This window comes from Lissotriton vulgaris, chromosome 7 (assembly GCF_964263255.1).
Source record: "Lissotriton vulgaris chromosome 7, aLisVul1.2, whole genome shotgun sequence".
NCBI lineage: Eukaryota > Metazoa > Chordata > Amphibia > Caudata > Salamandridae > Lissotriton > Lissotriton vulgaris.
The window spans coordinates 62,769,670-62,792,927 of NC_141695.1; the positions used below are offsets into that span (position 1 = coordinate 62,769,670).

General features: G+C 40.7%; 1 protein-coding gene across 1 annotated transcript in view; it reads left to right on the forward strand.

Annotated features, from left to right (window-relative positions):
• The window catches only part of LOC147700723 (uncharacterized), a 52,560-nt gene extending 44,115 nt beyond the window's left edge, over positions 1-8,445 (forward strand). Inside the window, exon 8 of the mRNA XM_086929732.1 lies at positions 4,554-8,445. Within this exon, the coding sequence (XP_086785858.1) occupies positions 4,554-5,305 (752 nt within the window). The 3' untranslated portion in view covers positions 5,306-8,445. The remainder of the gene's footprint in view (positions 1-4,553) is intronic.
• Positions 8,446-23,258: the final 14,813 nt, after the last annotated feature.

A 23,258-nucleotide genomic window follows, 5' to 3' on the forward strand; every position in this document is an offset into this window, starting at 1 on the left:
AGTTCGGCATGTTTCCAGCTTTCCGGGAAGGTAGCGGAGTTGAAGGAACAGTTGATGACATCGCGGAGATGGGGTGCGATGATAGAGTCTGCTTTGTTGAAAATGTGGTGGGGACATGGGTCGGTTGGCGATCCTGAGTGGATGGAGTTGATCAGGCGGATGGTGTCTTCGGTGGTGATTGGGTTCCAGGCGTAAAGGTTGTTAGAGTGCGGTGTTGGTTCGGGGGTGGGTGGGGTGGGTTGGTCTTCGGACTGGTTTTTGAAGCTGTTATGTATGTCGGCAGTTTTGTTGTGGAAGAATGAGGATAGAGAGTCACAGAGGTCTTGGGAGGGAGTGATGTCGTTGGTGCCGGCGGTGGGGTTGGTAAATTCTTTGAATATGTTGAATAGTTCCTTGCTGTTTTGGGCGTTGTTGTCAAGTCGAGCCTTGAATGCTGATTTCTTGGTGGATCGGATGAGTTGGTGGTGTTTGCAGGTGGCGTTCTTGAAGGAGGCCAGGTTGTCAGTTGTTGAGTTTTTTCTCCAGGCTTTCTTGAGGGTACGACAGAGCTTCTTGGATTTCTTAAGGTCGTTGTTGAACCATGGGGCTTTTTTTGCTGCCTTGCTTGATTTGATGGTTTTTCAGTAAAGGTAGAGCGATTTAATAGACTCAGTTTTGAACATTACAAATGATAACACAACAATGTGCTAGACATCTAAGACACACAGCAGCTGTTATCACCCAGAAGTAGCCCTCTTCATAACGTAAACCTTTGATCAGTAGATGTGCATAGAGAATCCCTTCGTTACAGAATCTGTACTGCCCCGGTTTGGGACAGACCAGCATCTTCTATAGTTTCATGGCCAACTCAAACTGTCCTTTTCTGATGTACAAAGATGCTTTTTGCCTGCAGAAGAAAATGGTAGATACATTTTCTCTGCATGGTGCAGCACTGATTCTGAGTCATGTATCTAGTTATAGAGTACGTGCAACATAGATTGCGCTTTAGCCTGGTCAAAATCATTCTGTATTTTGCATTTAGCATCTGAAGCCGGGTGCCTGTTCTATCGCCTCAGGCTATCAATCAAATCCCTGTGACTCCTATTACCATTGTATTAAATTTGGTTAGTTGAGGAATTAAGTACCTACCCCATGTAATAATAACCATTGTCAGGGTGAAGCAATACATTTACTAAATGATCCTCAGCTCAAATCCCTGGTAGCTATGGCACAGAGTAGACATGCTTAACTTAAAGTCAATGTGTAAAGTATATTTGCAGTACTAAAGCAGTATTAAAGTCAACATTCAAAACAATACAAATCCCAAAGGAATTTAAAAAAAAGAATAACATTGAATTAAAAAAGAAATGGTATGAAAATGCAAATAATTTAATGTGAGGAATCGGAGATTGGATTGTTTCTAATGTTTTAAATGGTGCCACAGATAGTTAGTTGTCACTGTAGAAAATAACCTAGGCATAATTAGACACTAACCACGATGGAGCATGGGTCAGATACACCAGCCAGATATGTCCTGTGCAAAAGCTTTTACCTTCTGATATAGTCCTTTAAGTCCCAATCAAACAGTAATACATGTCTAAAGCCCCTATAAATTCAGGGGAGGCACTTAGAGACTCGCTGATGTTCTGAAGTGAGTGCCTGAAGATGCCACATGTATGCATGACACAAGCTAGTTTGTGGGAATGAACTCTGGGGCAACCCTAATCTTTGGGGTGAAGTTTCCAGTGGCTAACCCTAACCACTTTGGGCATTTTGAAGCTTGCGAACGTCTTTGGCCACACTAAAGATGAACTCTTAAGACTGGGAGTGTATGTGGTTAGTATGCTATGTATACTGCCCTCCCACATCTAATATTAACACCAAGTTTGAAGCAGCCACAGCCCCCCCCCCCCCCATGAACCCAGAATGCGAAAGTCTGGTACAAGAAAAAGTAGGGTTTTCAGCAACTAGGCTGTGCATACACGAGAATATATTTGGCATCTTGTTTCTTTCCTTTGAAGTGTACCCCAAGTGTTATATGCAAACCCCAGCAAACCTGCCAAGCAAGTTTTGACACTATAATGTCAAAAAGAGGTGGACTGTGATTGGAACCTCCATGGCAGGAGCGGTAGGCCTGGGTGCTAGCTACATCTGTTGGTGAAAGTGTTGGCCTCTTTGAAGTTAATAAAGTTCTTGGTCCCACCCCCAGAGGCCATCCTGTCAAGTACACAACACATCCCCACACCCAAGGCCTTTGACTCAACTCTGGGAGCAAGTTCACATCTCATCAAGGGGGCTATTAAAATGCTAGTTATTAGATTTCAGATGCGGGAAAGCAAAATGCAAAGTAGCATTAAGGGGTTTCACGCAAGGAAAAGATAACTTTCCAAAAGGTATTTTTTCTTAACATTTAAGAAAAATCTAAGTTAACCATAGAATTGGATTTTAAAACTATTAAATATAGTTGTTTAAATATTTTTCTTACTAGTCCCATTCCCAGTATTAGTATTTGATATCTCACCCCAGTGTTTTCCGTTGGTAAAGACATGTATAAAATTAAACTTTTAAATTTCCTACATTTAAAATACCACGCACGCCGCCTTATATGTAATACGGCCTCCTTAGGGGTGACGACTTAATAAATAAAATGAAGGTTTAGCCTTGTCAAAAAGGACTTATATTGAAAAATTTAATTTGCTAATTTAAAACTGCCCAGCCAGTGTAGGCCTGCATTCAAGTTTACACTGCCACTGTAGTGTGTGGTACAGTGGCTGCTGCAGTCCACTCGTGACAATTAACTTGCAGGCCTTGGGTACAATATAGTACAAAATATTAGGGACTTGTATGTAAGTTAACTGTTCCAATTGGGTGTATACCAATTTCATCATGTCCAAAGGGGGAGCACTGGTGCTTTACCACTGGTTAACAGGGGTAAAGCAGAAGTAAAGCTCACAGAGTTTTACAGCCAGCAAAAATCTGGGGACACACCATGCAAAAGGTGGTCATTTCCAACAACCACGACTAATTGTAATCTCTGATCACTACACAACATCTCTGGTAGAAATTAAATCAGTCTGTCATTTTTTGTGGAGTTTTTAAGCTGTAATATCTTAAATATAGAAGGAGAGCTTTTCCTAAAGAGTGACTCCCAAGTAAAAATGTACTAGATTTGGACATGCAACTCATGGCAGTGGAAGATAAGGATTTGGAGGTGTGAGTCTATGTGTGTGTGTGCGTGTGTGCGCATCATGTGTGTCCATTCTGCACATCAGTCATAGTTTACAAAATCTGACATTAGTCGCAAAACAAACTTCCCTACAGACACATCTTTCCTCTCCAGTTTTCTTTAAATTATGTGTTATTGAGACCTGTGCTCATAACCTCTTAGAGATGTTGGTACACCTTTCAGTACTCCAGGAAAACGGAGGGGGTTCTTGTCAATGAGACCCACCAGAGGCAGTTTTACCTCTTTGAACAGCTTTCTGAGGTTACGCAGAGTTACATCCTTATCCAGAAGTAAAGTAAGAGGCCAGCCATTGTATCATAAAACTACATACTCCCACACTTTTCTTACATGCACTACTTCTTGTTCTGGGTGTTTCTTTGGCAAGATAAATTGTCTCTAATAAGCATTGCTTTGCCCATAAGTAAGTTGCTGGTGTATACAAAATAGTAAACATTTATAAAAAATGGGGTTGAAGGGCTGTGAAAGTTCAAAGAGCTGAATTTTGAAGGTGAAATAGACTCTTCTGGGATACACAGGTCCCTGGAGAATCCAGCTTTCTGCAGACACCAGATTATTCATGAGAAGCAAGTGCACAGTAGACTCTGGAATCAATGTTAACATCTTCATACTTAGCAATACAGACATTGTTACAAGAATTAAAGTTTTATGTACAACACAGTAGACTCCCCTTTTAGTTGAGAGTAAAAATATGTAAGACATTAATGGGGAGACTTTAACCTAGAGGTGAAAGATCTTGGGTACTAATATTTTTTAATTAAATATCACAGTTTGTCAGTTTGAGAATTCCATATTTTATTTTAGAGTTACTTTTGTGTGTCTTTCTCCATTTCAAAATTGGAGGAGAGCTATTCTTGTCCTCTTGGTCCTTTTTCGTTCATTGATTTAACTGAAAACCTAAACCTCACACATTCCTACTCCTCCCTTTTCTGCAACCTTACCCCAAACCTATCTCTATCTTTCTGCCTTTTTGCCATCCTAATCCTACCGCTTAGTTTAAAGATAACCGTTAATTTAATATAACACTGCTACTCTACATCATCAATGTTGTTACTTTAATTATAACACTTTCATTACACCTTATCTAACCTTTAAACTAAATCCCTATTAACATAAACATGTCTCTCACTTGTGACCTTCTCAAAGTTTTTTGTCTATAATATTATTGCTTGGTCATTTTATTTTACTCAAGAATATTCACAATTGAGATGTTTCTTTTATTCTAAGCACTGCTTCCCACTGTCAATGAATGTGCATGTTCCCAAGAGCTTTTTAAGAATCACATTCTTGATGTAAATACTAATACCAAATATGTTGATTAATCTTGCAGGCAGTGGAATCACTACCAAGAAACAGATGGATGGGAATTATGTACAGTGTAATAACGGAGTACCATTCAAATCAATCGCAGGAAAATCTGAAGCCAAGATGCTCCAGTACTCCAAAAAGGCAATGCATATTGAAAGTCGGGTGTGTCCCCAAAGTAACCAGGAACTGGCAGGAAAGAACATTTCTCAAATTGAAGGAGGTTTTAGTAGCTCGATGCAAACGCACCACCGTTTGACAACAACCAGCATAAATCTATCAGACCAAGTCAAAGGATATGGTAGTACAATAAAAAATACTAACCATCCCATTTATCAAACTAACACACTGAAGAACAGTGTACCAAATACATGGACTGGAAGTGAAAAAATAAATTATCCTAAACATGGTGTGATGAGGCAACAAAGATCCCTACCCCAAAAGAGACCATACAGTTGCTTATTCTGTGAAAAAGGCTTTAGAACTAAGTCTGCCCTAATTACACACCAAAGAACCCACACAGGGGAGAAACCTTTTCATTGTACTGAATGTGGGAAAAGCTTCAGTCAAACTGGGGTGCTAATACGGCACAAACGAACACATACAGGAGAGAGACCGTTCCAGTGTGGTAGCTGTGAGAAAAGCTTCAATCGAAAGGAGCACCTTGTTATTCATCAAAGAACACACAAAAGGGAGAGATTTGGTGGAGTTTGTGGTGTCCGATTATTGCCAAGTGCCAACAAGACAAACACACTAGGATCATATCACCCTCCGTAGAAAAGAGCACATCATCACACTCTGAGGTAGGACAGGTGTATGGTGGTTGTAATAGCATCAGAATGCCTCATCACTGCAGTGATGGAAGACTATTTGGATCTCCATTCATGGCCTCGCAACAGTGGCCAAAGGATTGACCTCAAGCTGCAGCCTGCATGAAAGCCCAGTGATCTGCAAAGTCTGTGATCTAACCAATTGAAGACAAATGATATTGTGCGGTCACCAGTGTGTAGTCATAGATAGCACATAGTTTCTAAAGGAAGAACATTATTTGTTAAGCTGTTAACATTGACACCTTTTGACAAACCTTCACAAACTTGAATCATAAATGTTCATTTACATCAGCTCCTTCCTGTAAAGTTTTGTACTCATCTGTTAAATGGGTGGGTGGGGGGCAAAAACTTTGACTTCCTAAATTGCTTCCCATAGGAAATTTCTGTCACAGATAAAGAGAAAATGGCTAAATGGGATTGCAACAAATTTGGCAAAAAATAATTTTGCTTAAAAAATTATTTGGTGTATATCTGGTCAGCAGTTTGAGAATTTCGCATTTGAACATGGCCATGAAGAGTTTAAATAAGTATAGTTGAACTATTGGTGTCCATATATACTCTGATTTGCCTTTTTAAAGTGGACTAGTCAATCATGATTGGCTGTCCACAACATGAACAATGATGCAGCAGACATTACAGGACTCAGGCACACGATCTCTGCTTCTTGAAAATGAATAAATAATATATATATATATATATGGGAGAGGAGTGAACCTACCCAGGTGCCTGTGCTGGTGGGTCCCAAAAGAACCTACCTTTGATTTGATGGCCACAAAATGGACAACATGTTGTGGTAGGAATTATAGAACTCTGGGTCATGAGCCCCATTTAAATGCATTGTAATCAAATACTGTTTTTGTGGTTCTCGTATGAAGGGTGATAAAAAATTTTAGTCGCAATGTCAATCATTTGTTGGTGATGGTATACTTAGTTTAGGAATTTCTGTCAGTTCTCAGGTGATTTTACCTAGGGAAAAATGTTGTACCTCTGCTGGAATTTGATGAACCATGCTTAGGAGAAAACTCTTTCATGTTTTCTCATAGACGATATGTGCTCTAGAAACTGAAATAAGAGCACATTTCTATAAGTTCATGCTATCTTCCTCAGCAATGTGAGAATAATGTCTGATATTCTGCGTAGACATGTACTTCCAACAGCAGCCGCCGGTCAGCTGATTCCCCAGTGTTCTGGTGCAGCGTCCCCAAAATGTCTAACTTCTAATGAATGACTAAAGTGATACATTTCTGTATTTATGGCAGAGGTGTGATACATCTGAATACCGTTTTGATGGAATCAAAGCTGTAAAACTGCAAGCATTTCCTATAGAAATTAAAGATGTGAGGGGGTACATTTTGTCATAGAATTGATGGTTAGTGCTCTAGAAAGCTAAAATGAGGACACACTTTCTATCAGTTCTCAAACATCTTTTATATACATGTCAGAAAAAAACTGACATGATGACTAAAACATGTACTTTTAACAGCCACAGCAACCTTTCAGTTGACTCTTGAGTGTTGTACCGCGACTTCCTCATAGTGTTGGAATGAACAAATAAAGCACTAACATTCTGTACTCATGTCAGAAGTGTGGCACACCACAACTCTTTCTTGATGGAATCTGAGCTGTAAACCTGCATTTCCTACACAGGAAACTGCAGAAAATAACAAACCAAGGGGTTCTTTCTCTCATCGAAATTGTGTAGTCCTCAAGAAAGCTGAAATGGAGAAACATTTCATGAGAGTTCTCAGACATCTTTCTCAATCATGTCAGTAAGCCATTCTGACATGCACAGTTAAACATGTACTTCCAAGTCAGTAGTCCCCAATTAACTCCCTTTACATCAACTTCAGGGTCAACACAGAGTTCTAATGAACAACCAGATCACTAACACAGGCAACGGCGAGGTAGTTTTGAAAGTACATTTATTGGTGGAGGAGCTGTTGAATTTAAAGCCTTTCCTGAAGAGCAGACAGAAGGGAAGCAGCATTGGGATGTTAATGCAAGCATGAAACAAGTTTGTTAGAAATGGGAGGGGTGGCATGGGTGTTTAGTAATTTGAGGCATCACATTTTTAAAGGGGCTAAAAATAGAGAGATGTCTGCATAAGGACAGCACCCCCTTTCTACCTTTTGATTACTCAGCCTAGCCATCTTAGTTGCTTAACAGGGCCTAATTAACTGAATTCTGAAAAATAATCAAAGGTTAAAGTGATGTTATAGTTGGGTTTTGTAAGGAGACATGAGGTACTGCTAAAAGACCCCAAATACAATTAAATAAGCCTGTTATAATTTAATAAACTAACTATAACTTGTTTCTCCATCATACACTGCTTATGACGTTACATTTTACAATACTCATGACATGGCATAATTGATGCTGGTTACATTGTAGTATCTGGGTTGAGATGCTACCAGGATCCTGGTTACGTAGTCATCCAGCTTCAGATGCTACAGTGTAACTAGGATACTCGAACACGTCTACATCTGAGGAGCATCTCTGGTACGCTGTCTTATCACAGCCATGAAGATGATCACGCAATAATTGAATAAAAACGTAAGAATATGCTCCTAAAGAAATGGTTTCTGTTTTGCATATCAGGAAATTAAGCCCTGATGAACAAACAATGAATGCCACCATGTTTTCGTTAATTTTTGGAAGTTATGGGTGTCTTTGCACTTGAAGTCTATGGTGGGGTGGTTGCGACACTGGCAGATGTCTTCAACTTGGCACTAGAATTTTTATGGAAGGGCCTGCTGAAGGTGTTTCAAAGAAAAGAAGCATGCCATGAATTATGGTTGCAGTGTTGGAAACAAAGTGTGCACATTTAAAAACCAACATAAACCGCACATGAACTTATATACTTGAAATATGAGCTAGATAAGTATGTAACAGCATTAATACTTTTCAGTACTTAGAACCATTCACTTTGTGTTTTTGATGTAGATTTTATTTGCACAAAAAAAGAATTTCTTGAAAAATAAGAAATAACCAACATATGGCATTTATATAATTATTTACATCATACTTACAAGAGTTCATCATGTGGAAAGTGATGTTTTTAGTGATTGAAGACTCATTTTCAGAATGAAAAAAATCAAAATAAGGAGAATTCCTTTCTGAGTATTATCACTTTATATTTAACAAAACATTTTTTTAGGCTTCAATACAACAGCAAATACCCCAAGTAGTATAGTTCAACCAACACTAACAACTGTATGTATCAAAATATAGTTTTTATTTTGATATTATCAAAGCAACGAAAGTACCATCATAAAATTTGCTAAACACATTAAAATCCTAATGACATTATCATAGTTACATAGAATCATAAAAATCCTTTCATGTACAATACATTTTGGACAATACATTCAATTCTTAAAAAACCATAATTTTCAAGTATACAAAAAAAAAAAAACAATTAATAGTGCATATTCATTAAAAAGTTTGTCGACGCGTTTCGGTGATGTATTCTTTAGAACACCTTCTTCAGGACTTTCTAAAGGATCTTCTTAATCTAAAAATAGATACATAACAGTTTGTTAGATATTGAACTATCGGGGAGTTGTACCGCATCACTATTGATGAAGTCCTGCTTTATCTTACATTTTCAAGTGATCCTTTTATACATTGCCACATCGGAGTACTGGAATATTATAATTGGTGATGATATAATCCCTCGCGTTGCGTCAGGGAATCTGTGCATAAAAAGTACAGGTTTTATTTCAGACATGAATATATGCTAATAGTCCCTATGTGCAATTTTGCGATAAATTAATACCGGTGATACCATTATTCACCTACTTGTCTTTGCATCAATAGGTCAGCTAGTATAAACAGCTTATCCCGTTCACATTAAGGATCCTTGTATCTCTGTAAATTGATACTCGGGTGAATCTAGACTCTGCACTCCGTGGATCCGTTTGCCTGGCGTATGCACCTCTTTTTGTATTTAGGGTGCTGTCACCAACAATCTAGGTAGATAACATATATGGTATTTACTATCTAGAGTATTTATATAGTTTGTTCATTACACAGATGGTTCTCACTGACAAAAGCTCATTTCTTTCATTATAAGTGTGGATACATACAAGTTAGAAAATCTCTACAGGATGTGCTATGCAGACCCTACATTTTGATATTAATATTAGAGATTTTAAACATGACAGAAACCATCTATGCTGCAAGTAAATAGTGCAGTGTGTTTGGCCATAACACTGAACTATTGTTCTGGCACTCTTTGGGTAGTACAATACCATTTCATATCGGGTATTGCTCTTCATTTAGTGCTGGGTAAAAGGCTATCAATTTGCGCCCCTCTTCTGCACTTCATATTAATCTAGTCCCTAGGGCTTGGCAGCTACCTAAGCAGTATCGTATTATGATCAGGGTTATCTTGCCGCTAAGACTACACCGGCAATAAGAGGCTACCGCCCCTGCTTACCGCATCCTCGTGCTTTAGCCCCTGAGATTACCTAACTTTAAAAAGAGCCTCGACCGTATAAACCTAGTGACGGTCCCTCTTACCTCCTCTCTGGCGTCCAGTCGTCTTGGCCCTTCCGTGTGGTGTACGAGCCTGTACCCAAACAGTGCGTTTATATACACCCACGCGCCCGGTGTTACAAGGCTAATTCAAAACACCTGAGGCTCGGTGGTTACGGTTTTGGCGGCCATGTTGGTAGTTTTTTACCGTGCCATCAAGACGTACACATTCGAAGATGGACACAACAACCAAAGACACTCCTGTCCACTTCATAATGTTATATACGACACTAACAGCGGTTTTTATAGGAAAATCACACTAGTGTGCGAACACTGTTTCTAATGCGCATTGTTGTGAACATTTTAGCGATGTATGAAGAGTATTCACTCTTGTTGTGTTCTTCTATTTTAATAAAGGAATCACGTTGGTGTACAAAACGCTCTTACTGGTGCACATTATTATAGGCTTTTTTAGCGATATCTAAAGAATATTTTGGTGTTTAATGTTCGTGCACTAAGCAAAATGTTGTCGGCCATTTTGGTAGTTTTTAGTGAAAATTTCGTCTCGTGACACCAGTAACCCATTGTAACAAGGAGGTCCTTACACAAATATGGCATATTAATACATTTAGATTTTACACTTATATATACCTTCTGTATTATGAGTATATGTTCAACAAATAACAATACATAGGCTATAACCTGCTAACAATTGCAGAAGTCTTATTGAATTATCCACAAACCACGTTAACATATATCCACTTTTAGGCTCTGCACATGTTCACTCAGCAATGGGGGGTAGTGCTTAATCAGCTGGTCACATAAGGGTCCCCCCACTCCCCAAATGATGAAAAAATCGCAAAGACCCATTTTTTTAAAAACCTACAGGGTTTTACACGCAGAGTGAAGACGTCCATCCCCTTTACAATCCAGATTCATATGCCACTTAATTGGTATATACAGTTGGTTATGATCTTAATCTTACTGTTCTACCTCACTAGTCTTTCCCATTCCTCTCTATTGTTTAACCCTTCTGTATATGATTTAAATTTTGACATGAAGAACTGCTCTCTTTGTTTACGTCTTTTGTCAGTATTACCTCCCCTCACTGATATTTTAATTTTTTCCAGTATGAACCAGCGTAGTTCATCTTCTCTGTGGTTCATAGTAGTCCAGTGTTCAACAAGGGGGGCGTTCTTCTTTTTATTTTTTAAGGCTGATCTGTGTTCAGAAAGGCGCAAGCGCATTTCTCTGCCTGTCTCGCCAATATAGCATTTCCCGCAGGGGCACATAAGGAGATATACAACATTGGACGTTCTACAATTAACATGTTCATTCATCCAATGCGTTATACCTCCTAGGTCGATTTTATCTGATTTTATTATGGTTTTGCAGTGGGAACAGGTTCCACATGGCAGATTGCCACGGGTTGGTGCATTGTGGTCAATACTTAGTTGTTGGCTCTTTTTCGGTTCTCTATACGTTTGTACTAAGCAATTGCGGATGGTTCTGTTCCTTCTATATGCAAAAGTGGGCTTTGGTAGAATAGTCTGGCCCTTTTTATTAAAAATCGACCAATTCTTGGTAATTAGATTCCTCAATTTTATACTCATATTGTTGTAGTCTGAGACCATCACTATGCCATCCTTAGGCTGTAGTGGTGTTTCTTTTGGTTCAAACAGGGAATCTCTGTTTCGATACTTTGCCCTCTTGTAACTTTCCCTGATGAGTCTTTTGGGGGTAACCCCTCTCAGCGAGTTTCTTTTTTAGAATTTCAGCATGTTTTTCAAACATGGACCTATCCGTACAATTACGTCTAATTCTAATAAACTGGCTATATGGTATACCATCCTTTTGACATTTTGGGTGGTAGCTAGTATGGTGGAGCAGTGTATTTCTATCTGAGGGTTTGACATATAGTTCCACCCCTAGTTTACCTTCCTGCGCTTTTATTTTGATGTCCAAGAAGTCAACTGCCACTTGACTCTTGTTTGCAGTGAATCTCAGGTTTGCATCTCCACAGTTGAGCCAGTCCAAGAAAACATTCAGGTCTGACTCACTTCCGTCCCAAATAAAAAACACGTCGTCTATAAACCTAGACCAGTGTTTGATGTTTTCAAAAAAGGGACTAACCTCGTTGTAAATATGGATTTCTTCAAACTTTCCAACATATAAACACGCGAGGCTCGGAGCACATGTAGCTCCCATGCTGGTCCCCTTTATTTGACAGAAGAGGTCCTTATTAAAGAGAAAGATGTTGTTCAGTAGAATAATCTCTATGCAATCGACAATGAAGGTGTTTAATTCGTCCAGTTCTTCCTCTCCCCTGCATAGGATATTCCTCATCATAGTGATGGTATCTGCTTGGGGTATATTAGTATATAAGGACTCAATGTCCAAACATACTAGCCACTGTGCCTCATCATTAAAATCAATACCTTCAACTTTCGAGATCATGTCAGTCGTATCTTTTATGTAAGATGGTAGCATTTCCACAAGTGGACGGATGAAATGATCCACATATTTACTGAGTGGTTCGGTACTAGAATCAATCCCAGACACTATCGGACGCATTGGGGGATCCTTCATGTCCTTGTGGACTTTTGGGAGTCCATAAAGTGCTGGTATTTTTGGGTGCTCATTCACTAGGAACTTAAACTCTTCCTCACAAATTATTGAATCCTCTCTAGCTAAGTTGACTCGGTCTCTTATTTTCTTTTTAACATTATTCCATTCTGTCAAGCTAGAACCCCTGTAGTGTGATTTATTATTGAGGAGGGAATACATCTTGGAGTTGTAGTCTTTAGTGTTGAGAATCACTATACTCCCTCCCTTATCCCCAGGTTTTATTATTATCTGGTCAGACTCAGAGAGGTTTTTTTAAAGCCTCTCTTTCTTTTTTGGAGAAATTACTCTCAGTCCATGTTTTTTCTGACAGCAACTTCTCCATACCTATGGACACTACTTTCTCAAATGTGTCTATCTCCTGGCCAACCATGGTAATGTTAGGGGTCCATGTCAATGGGGGTTTTAAACCTGATTTGTTGTTGCGGGGAGCTGCTTCCTTATCCTCAAAAAATCTTTTCAATCTCACCTTACGGAAAAAATCGCGTACATCTCTTTCCAAAGAGAACCTGCAACCGGAGGTACTGGGTGCAAAGCCTAAACCCTTTTCCAAAACCTCTATTTCAATCCTTGTTAATATTCTATCTGAGAGGTTTATGATTGGTGCTTTTTGTGTCTGATTGTTTAATCCCAGTCCTTCTGACTGCGTGTCCTCATATAGGGTCTTCTCATGATTCCCTCCTTCTGTCTGAAGCCCTGACGGCCCCTCCCCCGCGTTCTGAAACCACGCGTCTGTCTTCTCTGTTGGCCTAAAAAAACCTGATAGTCATGGTAACCATCCATGTTTTCCTCTCTTGTTTCCTGACGCTTGGGATTATCAGGGACTTTCTCAGCTTCAGAATCACTTGTATTATATGAGGTATCCGAAAAAGTTACATTTTTCTTATAGAACTTATTCTTATTGTATTTATATGGACGATTGTTGTATTCAGGGGGAGCTGGTTGATCATAATAATCTTTACGGAGGTATGGGTATACCACCTCCAACTGGAAGTTTGCTATATCCTTCCTCAGTTTGTTACTCTTTTTATTTATCATATATTCCTGATATCCCATAATGTCCTCTTTTATTTCCGCTAGTTTTTTTATAGCGTCCTCCAAGGCAGTAGATTCATTCAGATCTTTTTCAAGTTTTTCTATTTCCTCACGTTCTATTATTAGTAGTCCCTGAGCTGTATCTATGATGAGAAGCATCCAATCGCGGCTGCATCTATTTGCGATTAGTGTCCAATTATCTTTAAACTTCTCATCCTTTACAAACAATCCTGGTTCATTTGTTATTTGTAAACCTTTTGGAATTACCCCTTTTTTGCAGTACTGAATAATAAATTCTGCATGGAGCTCTGTTCGGATCAATTTTTTCTTTAGATTCCATAATTTATTCCACCTATCGTCCTCACTTTTAGATAGGGTTACTGCATTAATGCTTTTTGAAGAACCACCCAATAGTTTTACACATTGATCTTCAGAGAACCCAAAGGTTCGTAATGTATCCATAATGTTAATCAAACACTCTCTGGCTCTAGGAGCCGAGTTACAACTGAAAAAGGGGAGAGCTTTCCCTATACAACCCAGAAAGGACCGGGAAATAAATCAAAAAAAGGAGAATTCCTTTCTGAGTATTATCACTTTATATTTAACAAAACATTTTTTTAGGCTTCAATACAACAGCAAATACCCCAAGTAGTATAGTTCAACCAACACTAACAACTGTATGTATCAAAATATAGTTTTTATTTTGATATTATCAAAGCAACGAAAGTACCATCATAAAATTTGCTAAACACATTAAAATCCTAATGACATTATCATAGTTACATAGAATCATAAAAATCCTTTCATGTACAATACATTTTGGACAATACATTCAATTCTTAAAAAACCATAATTTTCAAGTATACAAAAAAAAAAAAAAAACAATTAATAGTGCATATTCATTAAAAAGTTTGTCGACGCGTTTCGGTGATGTATTCTTTAGAACACCTTCTTCAGGACATTCTAAAGGATCTTCTTAATCTAAAAATAGATACATAACAGTTTGTTAGATATTGAACTATCGGGGAGTTGTACCGCATCACTATTGATGAAGTCCTGCTTTATCTTACATTTTCAAGTGATCCTTTTATACATTGCCACATCGGAGTACTGGAATATTATAATTGGTGATGATATAATTCCTAGCGTTGCGTCAGGGAATCTGTGCATAAAAAGTACAGGTTTTATTTCAGACATGAATATATGCTAATAGTCCCTATGTGCAATTATGTGACCAGCTGATTAAGCACTACCCCCCATTGCTGAGTGAACATGTGCAGAGCCTAAAAGTGGATATATGTTAACGTGGTTTGTGGATAATTCAATAAGACTTCTGCAATTGTTAGCAGGTTATAGCCTATGTATTGTTATTTGTTGAACATATACTCATAATACAGAAGGTATATATAAGTGTAAAATCTAAATGTATTAATATGCCATATTTGTGTAAGGACCTCCTTGTTACAATGGGTTACTGGTGTCACGAGACGAAATTTTCACTAAAAACTACCAAAATGGCCGACAACATTTTGCTTAGTGCACGAACATTAAACACCAAAACATTCTTTAGATATCGCTAAAAAAGCCTATAATAATGTGCACCAGTAAGAGCGTTTTGTACACCAACGTGATTCCTTTATTAAAATAGAAGAACACAACAAGAGTGAATACTCTTCATACATCGCTAAAATGTTCACAACAATGCGCATTAGAAACAGTGTTCGCACACTAGTGTGATTTTCCTATAAAAACCGCTGTTAGTGTCGTATATAACATTATGAAGTGGACAGGAGTGTCTTTGGTTGCTGTGTCCATCTTCGAATGTGTACGTCTTGATGGCACGGTAAAAAACTACCAACATGGCCGCCAAAACCGTAACCACCGAGCCTCAGGTGTTTTGAATTAGCCTTGTAACACCGGGCGCGTGGGTGTATATAAACGCACTGTTTGGGTACAGGCTCGTACACCACACGGAAGGGCCAAGACGACTGGACGCCAGAGAGGAGGTAAGAGGGACCGTCACTAGGTTTATACGGTCGAGGCTCTTTTTAAAGTTAGGTAATCTCAGGGGCTAAAGCACGAGGATGCGGTAAGCAGGGGCGGTAGCCTCTTATTGCCGGTGTAGTCTTAGCGGCAAGATAACCCTGATCATAATACGATACTGCTTAGGTAGCTGCCAAGCCCTAGGGACTAGATTAATATGAAGTGCAGAAGAGGGGCGCAAATTGATAGCCTTTTACCCAGCACTAAATGAAGAGCAATACCCGATATGAAATGGTATTGTACTACCCAAAGAGTGCCAGAACAATAGTTCAGTGTTATGGCCAAACACACTGCACTATTTACTTGCAGCATAGATGGTTTCTGTCATGTTTAAAATCTCTAATATTAATATCAAAATGTAGGGTCTGCATAGCACATCCTGTAGAGATTTTCTAACTTGTATGTATCCACACTTATAATGAAAGAAATGAGCTTTTGTCAGTGAGAACCATCTGTGTAATGAACAAACTATATAAATACTCTAGATAGTAAATACCATATATGTTATCTACCTAGATTGTTGGTGACAGCACCCTAAATACAAAAAGAGGTGCATACGCCAGGCAAACGGATCCACGGAGTGCAGAGTCTAGATTCACCCGAGTATCAATTTACAGAGATACAAGGATCCTTATTGAGTGAAGAATGTATTAAATAAAATGATTTTTTACACATGTATATGTATGATATGCATTTGAATGGATGTTGTGGTTAAGCTTTTAAGGATGATCTTATCCAAATAAACTTTGCTATTGTTGAAAGAATGTAAAGACAAAATAAAACATACAAACTTAAATTAAGATTTAAATGGGACAAATAATTCTTACTCGCCGGGTTAGAACATACTTTCTTCAATAGCATCAGGTAAAAATTGGTTTCACCCCAAATTAATAATTTTCGATATTTACTCCCTGGAAAATCGAGATTTAATTAAGACCTTGGAGGTAGCAGACATTTCTGTTAGGCTTGATTTGGGAATATTAGAGCTTTCTTTTTTTATCACATTGTCGGCAAGTGGACTACTTTGTGAAAAGGGATACAGCTGAAAAGGTTTCCTTTTTTGGACTCTGAATTGTTAATCTAAGTCTGTGTTACTGACGTCACAGGTGTTGCTTGTCTTTCCATTCAGAGGTGATGTGATGGAGCATTCTGAATTGATCTGGCTGGTTTAAAGTGGGTGATTTGCATGTGGTTGGTCCGAGTTGTTTGTGGCACAAATTACCTCAAAGAGCAATGACTCCAGATGTTTTGTAACCAACACTGCTGTATCACTGTTGCCTCTTTGAAATCCACGTCTCTGTTGATGCTAGACGTGGGGGCCCTTGTAACAAAGCTGGGGAACCGGGTTCGAGTCTCGGCAAAGACTCTCAACATCCTGTGATTCTGGGCAAATCACTTAATTGCCCTGTGCCTAACAAAAATGAATGTGTCCTCAGTCCTTCTGTAACGAAACTGGTGGAATGTAAAGCGCTTTAATACCCGATGTATCGGATCTAGTTTGCGCTATATAAAACTCTTAATAAAATAAAAGGGCCTTGTATAAATCGTCTAAGTTGATTTGAGAGCTGACTAATCCTTCACCAACTTTCTGTGAAGCAGTCATCTCCAAAGAGATCCCATGTTTCCCACCTTATTGTCTTGAATAGAAAAAACTAAATTATATGGCCCTAAATGCAAAACGTTTGTGAGTTAACACCGGCTGGTGCTACATGCAGCATCTCAACCATTACCCTTCCAGTGGTAACAGTCCTTTTACCATCTCTCACTTGCTCCTTCACACTTTGTCTAAGAATGATGAGTGACACAGTGATGAATTGTAACGCCTTCAGGGCCAAAGTTATCAAATATTAATGCCGCGCTATGCTGCGTTACAGGGAATGTGCTGCATTTTTTTTTATAATCAATTTTATTGTTTTACAAAAAAGGAAAAACATGCACCAGCAATACGACATTAGGTAGTACCAGTAGTGTTGCGAGACACGTAAAGAGCAAATACATCACTGTTAACCCACCATGCAGCAGTAGATACAAACGTCCTGTACAAAGTGCAAGCTATACCACGGCTCCCTGCCAATTTGCCCCAGACCCTCCGGTACTTCTTAGGGTCCCCCGTGCCTCATACAAGGGTTTCTCCTGCGCCGCACACCAGTCCACCCCCTTCGCCATTTCTCAGAACGTGGTGGTGTGGGAAGCTTCCAGGAGGTGGCTATGTCCCGCTTGGCCACCACCATGGCTGTGGTGTAGAATAATTTCTCATTTCTAGACCCGTCTAGCCCGTCTGTAATCCCGAGAAGTGAGTGACGTGGATCATGAGGGACCTCCCACCCCAGGACCTCGGTCAGCTCACCTTCAATCTCACCCCAGAATTGATCCATGTGCCGTATTTATCACAATATGGTGCATTCCTGCTATTTCCCATTGTTAGTGCACAATGTGCTGTCTCTCACCAATGCAGGCACTCTTGCACGTAGGTGCAACGGTGCCTGTGTTGCAAGCAGGATTGTTTCTGTGCAGGAAGGGGCACCTTCCTGCACAAAAACAATCCTCTGAGGCATATTCTTCTATATATGTGTGCTGCAGTAACAAGGAGAAACCAAGATATTTCTCCTTGTTATTCCTCCCCTGGTAAGTTTTACCAGTTATTGTAAATCTGGGAATGCATCGACATCCATGAGTGTTGCCTGGGAACACCCACACAATACCCACGGCACTCTTCCGTGGGACAGAGTAACGCAATGCAGCGAAGTGTGCTACGATGCGTTTCTCTGGATTTATCAAGCCACTCAGGCCACACAAGGAGGCCTTCCATTGCGTGATAAATCGCATCTTACGGATTGCGTCACTTTTGCACAAAGTTGCATGGTGCAAAAGTAAAGCAATCTCCTTGATAAATATGACCCCATGTTTTTAAACTCGTTGAAGGGGAGTCTGGTTGTATGATGGTTTGTCTCAGTAGAGTAATTTGATTCCTGACTATTGCAGAACATTTTTCTTCTGCATCGATGTATACTTTCCTGGTACCTGAAAAGAAGATGTGTTTCTTTCAGACTGTGGTAAGTGCCCGAATGGGTGAAAACAGTCAAATCTTCCTGGCACAAAAAGTGTCTTATAGAATACAGCTAGATAAAAAACTAATGCTACTCACATGAATGAAGATTGTGGCATACATAGAGTTCTGCTTTTTCTCTTAATCTAAAGAGTGCATTAACGTCACCATTTGAATTACTCTGTATAGGATGGACACCTCATCTAAAGATTGTGATTTACACATGCTGTGTAATGTTAGCCACTTAGGGCCAAAATTATGAGGCCAGTTGCATTGCATTTGCACCACGCAACATGATGTATGTGCGACACAACTCCGAAATGTAATTTATGAAGCCATACAAGGCTACTTTACATGGCCCTGAATAGCTTCATTAATCTGGACTAATGCAACACGCAAATTGCTCCATGCATTACTCTGCCCTGGGAAGGCATTACGTAGGAGTTGTGTGGGTGTTTGCACACAACTCCCACACATTTTTGATGCATTCCTAGATTTACCAAATGTTGTAAACCTGGGAATACATCGCAAAGATGCATCTTCTCAGGGGCGGTGTAACAAGGAGAAATATCTTCTTATTACTTCCTCTTTCTGTGTGTGCAGCAGAAAGAATATGTCTGATGATTATTTTGTGCAGGAAGGTGTCCCTTCCTGCATAAAAACAATCCTGCCTGCAACACAGGCACTCTCGAACCATGGTGCAAGGGTGCCTGCGTTGGCGCTAGGCGCCAAAACCGTGCCAGCGCAGGGTAAAATAAAGGAATGCGTCATATTCTTTTAAATGCGGTGCATTCCTGCTCTTTTCCGGTCACACAGCACAGCAAGGTGACCTGCTGCACTGAGTGACTTCCTCATAAATATGCCCTTTAGTTGAGATGGGCATTTCTGTAGTCATGATATCTATTCCCATAGGGCAGGCCAGTAGTTTGAAACCTTGCTGTGAGATCTCTTCATACCCTGTGGGGCGAGGGATCACAGGTTTAAAACACCTTTTGGCCTCCTCCATCCTTCCTCCATCTGAGATCAAGAAGATGAAGCCTGTTCCTGGTGATTTGTAAAAGGATTAAGAGATGGATGGTCATATCTTGGACATACATTTAACATGTTCTTCCTTCTCAGAGTTGGGGCCTTACACACCTCATAGGATGCTATGATGAGAAAAAAACCAACTGTTACATGAACAATTATGAGCTATTTCAGACATGTTTCAATGTGGTCTCCCTGGCAGATTACTTACAAACCTCACGCATGCAATGATTTCAGATTCATTTACATGTTTAAACACGATTCTTTTATTTAAAATCTCTACTTTTGATGAATCCATGTTTGCCGACCTTACATTTCGAAAAGCAGAAAACCAGACAAGTTTGCAGGATTTCAGATATATTTTGGCTGAATAACAAATGTTTAAATGCAGTTTCTAGTAAAATTGCACAAAAGGTGTATATTTACAAAAACCCATTAACAAATAACAAGGTTTTGGATGCAGTGCTTGAATTAAACGTTGCCACTTTCGATTGCTCAGGTGGCATCCCAGTTCATTGATGCATGGGAATGGCCTATCCCCAAATGACCATCCAAGCCCCATCCAGACACCCTAAGTGGACAAGCTAACCCTCACTGATTGGACCTTATAAGGCCTGCTCCATTCTGGCTGCTTTGGTTCCCTTCTATAAGGGCCTTTCCTGGCAGTTTAGGATGGACTGTTTCAAGGGTCAGCACTGATTTGCATAAGGCGGGACTCTGTCTAGAGTGGCTCGGTGGGCAAGAAACAAGAGGTAGGTATGCTACCCAGAGCGAGTGCCAGTGGTTTAGACTATTTACAAGCATGCTTCCCACCACTCCTTGTTAGAAAAAGGCCTTTGGCTGCACAGTTTGGAAAAGAAGTAGTAGTTTTACTAAATTCACTGCATTAGTGTATGGTCTCCCGAGTTCCCTTTATGGTGGAATATTCCGCTGCAGGGACTGGCTGCCAGCTGGAGTGTTTTCCTTGCAACCACTCAGGGCTGTTCTTACTCCTGGGTGTCAAGAGCTGGAAGTGGTTGTAGGCCACTGTTCGCATGGAGTATCACCTGTCACTCAAAATCATGTTTTACAGACTGAGCTTTCTACAGCCAGACAGCACCAGTGCACACCTAGCAATGCACAGATGGGCACTACAACCATTCTTTATTATTACAATATACATTAGAAATGGCTAATACTTTAGTTTGGGGGCCTTGAATTATCTGAATTGTCACACTTGTAGGAGTGTGATGGTTTGTAGTTGTGTTGACACTGCCATTGGCAGTGACCATAGGAGTAATGGGTGCTGCACGCTGCCGCGGCCAGGGACCTGGCACTTATCTATCTTTTTGTTTCAACAAATTAAGCAGTCAAGACTATACACATGTCCAGCTACACTACTTCCACCTTTCTATGTTTGGAAGAGCCTTATACCAATTGGAAGCAAGCACTTCGACTTAAAGTTCCGGAGAATGCGCAAGGCATAGCTGAGCCCAGGTCCCTCTTCTCAACAGACAAATCACCCAGAACAGGCACGTGAGGGCCGGAGCAGGCTGCTAGTCTGAGCAGAAACACAGACTAGAGTGCCTGATGCTTTCTTGAATGTACCACTGTGATGAGAATGGAACAAAAGTGGAAACATTGGATTTCATTGCAGCCTGCTGAGGTCTCCTTGCCCTGCGAGTCTTGGTGTCACAGGCCACCTTTTAGTGTAGTGTCCAGGCGGTTCTGTGTACCCTACAGCTATAACCGATTCCTGTTTTGCTGTTGCTGCTGAGCTGGGTACTTTTCTGAGGTCTCATTACGTTTTAATACTGATATGACCACTGCTACGCCGGTATTTGTATGTATGTTGGTTGGTGTAATGTCCATGTACCTGCTTTGATTGTGTGCATCAGTTACAGGGCTGTAAAGATCTCGTGTGGCCTTTGTCATAGTAAGCAAGACACAATCGAGGAAGGGGGCGGGGCATCTGCTTGAGAACGGGACACTTTTGTGTTTGCTGTGATTCATGAGAAATAGTTGTCAAAGCCAATAGGTTCGATTTTTAATTGTGCTCATACGTGAAAAATGGCAAATGTGCACAGAGTTCTTGTCCTGTGTCTCCTATAGCTGTGCTGTGTTTTGTTAGTTAGATCTGGTGTTAGCGAAGACCTTTGGATTTTACTATATTTGTATGTATAGTATTTTTACAATGGCTTCCAGCCAGACCCTTTTGTCTATTGGTCTGATGTTGTGTCACTCACATTTTTCTTCCACCCACTGTGGCACAAAGCATGGGGCAGCCCACTTTAGCCATTGGTTAACTTCACTGTGAGTGACAGCATACTGCCCTTCGACGAGGATATCCATACTCAAAGTAATTCACTAGCGTGCCAGGGACTATTCTGGCAATGTGCACTTTTGAGACTTAAAAAAATCATTTTGCTAAATACTAAACAGGTAACAGATGCGGAAGATATAAATCAAAAGGGCAGCCTGCACACAGACCAGGACGAATAGTCGTAGTACGTTTGCGCAAGCATTAGCATCAGCCGCGGTCCCTGCAGGTAACATCAATGGGGCCATGTTAGGGGAGGGATTTCGGGGGCAAATGCCAATTTATTCAATTTTCCCTCGGCATCTTCCCTCGGAATCCCCCCACCCCCACCACCACTGCTACCTGTAAAGACCTCCACTGATCAGCACTGTAGACAATGCTCGTTTTACAAGGTGTGGCGCAGCAGCCAAGGTGGCTGACTCTGTAACACAGGGCTCACGGTTCAATCCCTGGCAGCAGGTTAGGCCAGCACCATGTGACTCTGAGCAATAGCTCACATAGTCTTCCCGACGGGCCCCAGCGCCTTGAGACCCTTAGGGGTGATTAGTTTTTGCTTTACAAATAATGGAAAAGTTGTTCACTTTACAATACATTCAACGTTTTTAAAATTTTGTCACACAGAAGCAAATGGAACAAGCATTAGAAATGCAATAGGTCTCGCAGCATTAGAGTTAGTGCTTTTAGAATTGTTTATGGTTTTTTTTGTAAATCTTTAGCATGAGGTTGAGGGTGAGTGAGGGTGAGGGGTTGAGGGTGAGTGAGGGTGAGGCTGAGGGGTTGAGGGTGAGGGTGAGTGAGGGGTTGAGGGTGAGGGGTTGAGGGTGAGTGAGGGTGAGGGGTTGAGGGTGGGTGAGGGGTTGAGGGTGGGTGAGGGGTTGAGGGTGGGTGAGGGGTTGAGGGTGAGTGAGGGTGAGGGTGAGTGAGGGTGAGTGAGGGTGGGTGAGGGTGAGGGTGAGTGAGGGTGGGTGAGGGTGAGTGGGGGTGAGTGGGGGTGAGTGTGGGTGAGGGTGAGGGATTGAGGGTGAGGGGTTGAGGGTGAGTGAGGGTGAGGGGTTGAGGGTGAGTGAGGGTGAGGGGTTGAGGGTGAGTGAGGGTGAGGGAGGGTGAGGGGTTGAGGTTGAGGGTGAGTGGGGGTGAGTGAGGGTGAGGGGTTGAGGGTGAGTGAGGGTGAAGGTGAGTGAGGGTGAGTGAGGGTGGGTGAGTGTGAGTGAGGGTGAGGGTGGGTGAGTGAGTGTGAGTGTGGGTGAGGGATTGAGGGTGAGGGGTTGAGGGTGAGGGGTTGAGGGTGAGGGGTTGAGGGTGAGGGGTTGAGGGTGGGTGAGGGGTTGAGGGTGGGTGAGGGGTTGA